Raw genomic sequence first — 7013 nt, forward strand, 5'->3', positions numbered from 1 at the left:
TATAATATGAAATTATTTCATATATGATATATAATTATATATAAAAATTTCACATATAATTATATATTATATATAAAACTTATATATAAAAAATATTTTGTATAATATTAATTTTGTATAAAACTTATATATAAAATATTAATTTTTATTTTTTCCCCCCAACCGGTCCGGTCCGGTTCGGTCCGGTCTTGGAAATCGTAGAATCAGAACCGGACCAGTTCCAGCAGGTTTGCATAATTCAAGAATCGGTCTCAGACTGGACCGGTTCAAAACCGGTCCAACCGGTCCGAACCGGTTTTTCAGTTTTCTGGTTTAAATTTACACCCCTAGTTAAGACCAAACAGCTCTGTTTGCTTTTATTTTTTTCAACTGTGAGGGCCCAAAACGATGCCGTTTCTCTTAAATGAGTGAAATGACGTCGTTTTTATATAGGTATAAAATGAAAAAAAAAATAGAACCAGTCGGCCGGTTTAGCTGTTTTTCACTGGATCAAATTGCAACCGAATCGACAGAGATTAGTTCTTCTTATTTTCCACCGCCGGCCGGCGGCCGATCTAATTGGTTTCCAGCCAGTTTACTCGGTTCTTGTACACCCCTATTCCAAAGTGGCGAGTGAGTTAAGAATCTTAAGAATTTAGGCCTTATATTTTAGAATCAATAGAATTATTACTGGCCTCCTGCCACCACTAGTGTGGCACAATTCGACCCCCCACCTCAAGATCTTTCGAATCTTGATCCCTCTGCTTTGTTTCCACTAGCATGTGTAGTATAAATGCCATCTCTGAAAGGCCGCCAGCAATCAGGACTGCCTGATTCTGACTATCAAGTTATATTACAATTTTTCCTAATCAAGAATCTAGAGGAAAAGGATATGAAGATCGTCGTCAACGACTCCAGAACAAATAGTTGAGTGCATCTTTCGCAAATGCAGATCACAATAGCATTCAACAAATCTACTGATTGGATTTTATAATTGCTATTGCAGCGTTCCCCTCCTTGGCCAAGAACTAGGACTTGAGCTTAATTTATTAGTCTCATTGCCCGTTTATTTTATTTTATTTTGCTATATACACCGCAATTTCTATAAGCAATTTTTGTCATATCCCCTGCCCTCTCCTTTCGTTTAAAAAAAAAAGGATAATGACTTTGATTGGGGGGGGGGGGGGGGGGGGGGGGGGGGGGGGGGGAAGGATGAAGCTGCTCCCTTTTAATTAAGGTTGGCGAACAAAAAAAGAAAAACTACCCTAAGAATCCCTCTCTTACAGAACGTCTGAAAATAAAAGGTAGCACAAGGTGAATCTTATGTCTAAACATCCTATTTTCATCCTTTTTTACGGATAATATTAATTTGTTTCAATGGTTACAAAAGTTAAAATTGGCCTATTATTTTGGTGTCAGGGAGAAATGTGTCCCAAATACTTACTATTGCACCCATCACTTTGCTAGTCGATAGCAATTGTCAATGATGGAGCAATTGCAATGTCTGGAATAATTTAACCAATGATCAAATTGCAAAGAATGGTGGTTGCTATAAAGGCGGCAACTTGTTCCACAAAAATGTGTACCATAAAAGCACTCTAAACCCCTCGAACCGAGGAGAAGGCAAAAGTCAAACAAAAAATAAGACATATCACATGATGCTATAACTGTAGAATAGACTCAACAAGGTCGCAGAGGGGTGCAAGCTCCCCTTTGTCAATCAAACGAAATTCCTGCACCACAAGCATTTTGGCTGTATTAGGACTTGTAGTTGTGCTGCAGCACATTTATAGACTAATCAGCAATACAACAAAAATGCAAAGCATACTAAAAAACAATCATGGGTATTGTGCTCAAAATTCTCCCAAACTAAGTTTGATCATATGAATTTAAAAGGCCCTGTTTAGAACTTAAACTGAACTGAGATCAACTTAGTTCAATCTAATTTTAAATTGAGTCTAACATCCTAACACTCAATTCTCAAATCACTAAACTCATCTCAATTCAAAATCTCTTTACTTGTTGGACCCACATTTTTTCAACTCAACACCTCTTTACATGCGAGACCCACAACGTTTTTCAACTTCCCATAAATACATCTAAACTCATTTTAGCATCCAAACACATCTAAACTCATCTTAGGTGGGCTCCACAAAACTCACTCCACCATCTCAATTCACTATTATTTATAAAGAACTCAACTCATTTCAACTCAATTTAATATGTAAACGGGGCTTAAGTCTCGGCATTATAAACTTACCCATGTAAACAAAACAAAATGTTTGAAGCAAGTGTTGAGATGAGCTTCTTCCTTCAAACTCACAATCTTCTGGAAATGTGAGTGGTAGATGTGTGCATATACACGGAACAATCGCTTAAAAATTGTCTTGACAACATCATGGAAATTGGAAGGAAAGGGTGCCCCTGCAGCAAATAACACTTAAATAAGGTGGCTCCTTGTAGCACATAATAGCTAGAATAAAACAGAGTGCTTTGATCAAAAAGTGAAGCACTAGTTCCATCGAGAGACATTACTCACCCAATTTTTGAGGAAAAATTGATTCATCATCTAGCTGAGCTTCAAGCCAATCCATCAAATACTCTACATATTTTGGAGCAGACACCTCTATTGGTTTTTTAATAGTAACTCCATCAGCCCATCTATACTCGTATCTGTGCAAAGTATAACCAAATTTGTACTTGTGTCAAGAAAAAAAAAGTAGTACTCGTGTCATGAATATAAGCAGCAAGGACACCTTCTTATCAGTAGTGGCAATGAAAATTTTCTCATTCAATTTGAATTTGAAGTCAAAAAGAAAATCAACTTCCTCCTTCAACAATGCTTACTTTTTTGGCCATGCATGAAAACATCTCAATTGGACCTTCACATATGTATCTTTTTAATTTAAAACTGTTCTTTTGATACAACTGCAGATTTACTGTTCTGCAATCTGCCTGCATATACCTACTATTATCATCCACTTTATGACTCTCTTTGTGACTGAAAATTCTTGATTAACCATTTCATTCATGAACTCCAAGACAAATCCCCAAAACTCCCCCCCCCCCCCCCCCCCCCCCCCCCCCCCCCCCCCCCCCCCCCCCCCCAACAAAAAAAATCCTTTCCCCCCACCAAAAACCGAAACAAGTGTTGTTGCAACTAAATGCGGAGCATGAATATTGGATAGACCTAAACAATTTCATGCCAAGCTGGTCAAGAAATCCTGCCAGAACCAAGTAATACATATAAATCTGGAAAATGATATGCCAAGCCCTATCCTGTACACAAAATAGGGAATAATGATGTTACTAGTTACATCAAGACTCGTGTAATAAAGCAGTTTCCATTTTATTATCTCCCTGACATGCTATAATCTGCAAGCTAATTCTGATACAGAATAAATGTAGGTGTTAGCATTCAAAAGAATTTTCTAGGATCTTGACAACAACATAAAGCACCAGTGGTTTAAGGCTTATGAAAATACTTTGGTCCTGCAGACATTGTTGGACAGTTGAGTGATGTACAGAATTCCGTCAGGGTACCATACAGAATGTTCACTTGGTTGAAGAAGTCTACCACTGTGACAGAAGAGAATATTGATGGATAAAAGTAAAATTAGAAGTTACCCTTAACAAGAGGAAAAGGAAAATAAAACTTGCAAAACACATGTTGCAGTTAATTCTTATATATGTCATGCGTGCACAGACACACCCACTCAAACAGTCACATACATATCCTATATTTGTTTCATTTATGATTACCATTTACGGCTAGCCACTCGTTCATATCTTCTCCAGGAGGTAGTCGTACAGCTTCCCTCAAGTTGCCACTACCCAAGGTTGCATCAATGTGTTTTTGAAGTTTAGCTCCCTGTATTTTAGATGAGAGATACATTGCATGAGCCAACAAAAAAGGAGAACGATCAACAGAGAGATTAGCAATAAATCCTAACCGGGATGACAAAAACCAACCTTGCTTCCAGAGGGAGCATTCTTTTTTGGACGGAATGTTTTCTGGTTCCTGCATAAATTGAAGTTTGAAGATATTTAGTAATCCAGATAGCAATAACAGAAAAGCCAAAACTTCAAAATTTAAGGGGAAATACTAGTGCTTTTATAGCCAAACAAATCACCAGAAGCAGCAGTAAACATATTAAAATCATTATAAAATATCAGAAGCCAAAATTCACTTTAATAGCCATACGAATACAACAATATTATTGGAAGCAGGAAATCTGTGCAATTAGATGTACAATCCTGTTGCATATTTTGTTATCCTAAATGTTAAAGTTAACCCCTTAACATCATCTGCAGCAGACAATTAGATAAAGCCTCAAGATGACTGGGAATTATGATCTAAACCCATAATTACACCGATGAAAAGTAGATAGGCATACTAAAATGCAATATCCTATGATCTTGACTCAACAGTACTGCATATATATATTTTTCAAAAAACAAGTAAGATAATTTTATCGAATAGGAAAAAGGGTGTTACCCTAGCCAGGATATAATATACAACTATACAAGAAATCCACCGAACGAGCACATGGAAAGGGGCCTAGAAATGAATGAGAATTAGAAATAGAATGGCGGCAATACCTATAAGGGCATTATTTGCGTTTCTAACGTGACGCGAACACTTCAAGATTCCTAGGGGTTCATGTTCTGAACAGCAGTAAATTTTAAGTCATGGAATTACTTCTTCTTTTTTTTGTTAATAATCTTAAAAATCCACCGAGATACATAAGAAACCAGCATGGGATTCCCTAAGCCATGCACAAACCTCAGCAAACGCCAGCTTAGGAATGTCACAGCAACATGCCATACATATGAATCGTTTTTTACATTAAAGTTCACAGAATTGCAGATTCTATCTCATCCAGTAGCAACTATTATGCAAAAAAGAAAGAAAAGTCCGGTATTCCTATAATCAGAGAAGAATCCATGATTCTTTCCCACAATAAAAACAAAAAATATGGGATTGAAACGTGTAGAAACTAATAATAAACTGGAAGTGCATGTCCCACAGAAAGAGAAGAAATTTAAGATAAGGGAAGTTAAAAGATGAATACCTGCTTCCAAGACCGAAGAGACTCATGGCGTCTCTATCTCTCCGAGACTCTCGCTCTCACTCTCGCTAGATTTCAAGAGCGAGAAAGCAGGACAAAATGTTGAACAATGAAGTACATGAATCGGCAGAGGCTTTTTCATCATGTTTATATACATACTATATATAGCGAGAGAGAGAGAGAGAGAGAGAGTACAGACTGGCATTGGAGACGTCAAGCACTCTTTTCTCTCTCGCTCAAAGCCAGCCAAGCTCCTTCCATTTGCCAACCTGTTCACCCGGTTGATTTTATTCACTCTGAATAGCATGGAAAAACATTCTTCATATTTTTGGCATTTTGCCCAAATTTGATGGTATTAAATAAGTGAGAAACTGACACATAAAATGATTCTAATACTATTTATTAAATGAGTCTTATACTATTTATCATTAATTTAACGTTGATCAAGATATTAATATTATCAGCGAGTCATTTGAATGAAAAATATTCTTAACTTATCTTATTTAACTCATTATTATAACTTTTTTCAAGTTTCCAAACAAAATATAAGAGCACTCCTAATAGATTCTTCATCTTATCTTTTAAAATACATCATCAAAATTTACTTTTTCTATTTTACATATTAATTTTTACAATATAACATACATCAACTTATCTATTTTTTTTTCATATCATTTAAATATTATACTTTTTAATATTTTTTAAAATTCAATTTCTTAACAATATTTTAATAAACAATTCAATTTTTTAAAATTTTAAAATAATAATAATATTAAAAAATAATATTTTATTTAACTTTTAACTTTCATCTAAAACTATCATATCTCATTTTATCTAATCTTCCTGTCCAAACACCTCTAAATATTCAAGTTTAGGCCTAGCTTAAGATAACATGATACTAGGAAACAAAAAGATTTAGGAAAAGAAAGAAACATTCATTTCTAGGAAACTGAAAAAACAAATAATAAATAAATTTATAGGAAACTTATCCTTTAAGCAAATGTCATTAGTTGAAAAGGATGCGAGAATTTTAATGTGAGCATGGACCCAAAAAATGGTATGTATATCTTAGCTGTAGGTATTAGAATATGGAGTGACATAATTAATTTGGTCCAATCAAGTTGCCAGTAGGGCTGTATCCTCATGAGTTAGGCTCCCTTGTCTTCGTTATCAAATCTTACTTTCCCACCTTTCCAAACTGGACATGCCTATCTATAACCAAAATCCACCTTTCTTTGAACGCAAATATTCCCACACTAGACAAAATGTTTCAACTTATTCCTCTCTTGAGATTTATCATTCTTCTTATATCCTTAAATTAATAGTGCATTTTTTTTATGGACCAAATTACATTTTTGTCCTTTGTGCCTGTTTTGAATTTATTTTTTACTTTTTTTTTTCCTTCCATCTTATTTGTTTATATATACACACACACTCGCTCTCTTTCTATTCTACTAAAAAAAAAAAGCTAAAAATGATAGATACGTACTTATTCTTAGGTCTCCTCTAGTTTATGGCATCTTCTAGCGAGGAGGAAGAACTTTCTTAACTTTCAGTGAAAGGTTTATTTGCCTAAGGTAAGCTTTCGATAGCAATTAACTCCAGTTCTGAGATAGTGATTAATTCAAGTTTTGAGATAGTGATACTGAATACTAGATGACAGAAGAATTATCAGAATTATGGAATAGATTTTCTCTCACAGAGGAAGAAAGGTATGAAATAGTAATTACGGGAAAGGAAATAAAAGAAACTATGGAAATAGGACAACTTTGTTTAGTGGGGAAAGTTATAGCTGATAAGAGAATTAACCGAGATGCCTTCAAGAACACTATGTTCAAGTTCTGGAAATTATGTGTGGGCACTAAGATAGTAAAAGTGGGAGAGAATCTATATGTATTTGAATTTCAATATGAAGCATATTTAAACAGGATTTGGGAGGGTCAACCTTGGATGTTTGACATG

The 7013-nt window shown here is 35.1% G+C and overlaps 1 protein-coding gene across 2 annotated transcripts; it reads right to left on the reverse strand.

Moving 5' to 3' along the window:
• Positions 1-1509: 1509 nt before the first annotated feature.
• LOC121251248 (MOB kinase activator-like 1B) lies at positions 1510-5308 on the reverse strand. 2 transcript variants are annotated; one of them, XM_041150609.1, is made up of 7 exons: positions 5055-5308; positions 3952-4000; positions 3742-3850; positions 3465-3558; positions 2519-2652; positions 2240-2403; positions 1510-1712 (listed from the first exon to the last, which is right to left on the reverse strand). In XM_041150609.1, exons 1-7 carry the CDS (start codon positions 5078-5080, stop codon positions 1641-1643), a joined length of 648 nt encoding a protein of 215 aa, XP_041006543.1. In that variant the 5' UTR covers positions 5081-5308; the 3' UTR covers positions 1510-1640. The 2 variants fall into 2 exon arrangements, with proteins under 2 accessions (XP_041006543.1, XP_041006544.1); XM_041150610.1 differs by lacking the exons at positions 3465-3558; positions 3742-3850; positions 3952-4000; positions 5055-5308 and adding an exon at positions 3170-3367.
• Between the last annotated feature and the right edge of the window lie 1705 nt (positions 5309-7013).

This window comes from Juglans microcarpa x Juglans regia, chromosome 2D (assembly GCF_004785595.1).
Source record: "Juglans microcarpa x Juglans regia isolate MS1-56 chromosome 2D, Jm3101_v1.0, whole genome shotgun sequence".
In the NCBI taxonomy this organism is placed as follows: Eukaryota; Viridiplantae; Streptophyta; class Magnoliopsida; order Fagales; family Juglandaceae; genus Juglans; species Juglans microcarpa x Juglans regia.

What these genes read in the sequence shown, in the direction of transcription:
- LOC121251248 (XM_041150609.1), bottom strand. Translation starts at nt 5,080, where the DNA reads ATGAGTCTCTTCGGTCTTGGAAGCAG. An exon ending in ATGCTCCCTCTGGAAGCAAG is followed by an intron (nt 3,851 to 3,951) that starts GTTGGTTTTTGT and finishes TCTAAAATACAG; the next exon opens with GGAGCTAAACTTCAAAAACA. An exon ending in ACAATGTCTGCAGGACCAAA is followed by an intron (nt 2,653 to 3,464) that starts GTATTTTCATAA and finishes TACTTTGCACAG; the next exon opens with ATACGAGTATAGATGGGCTG.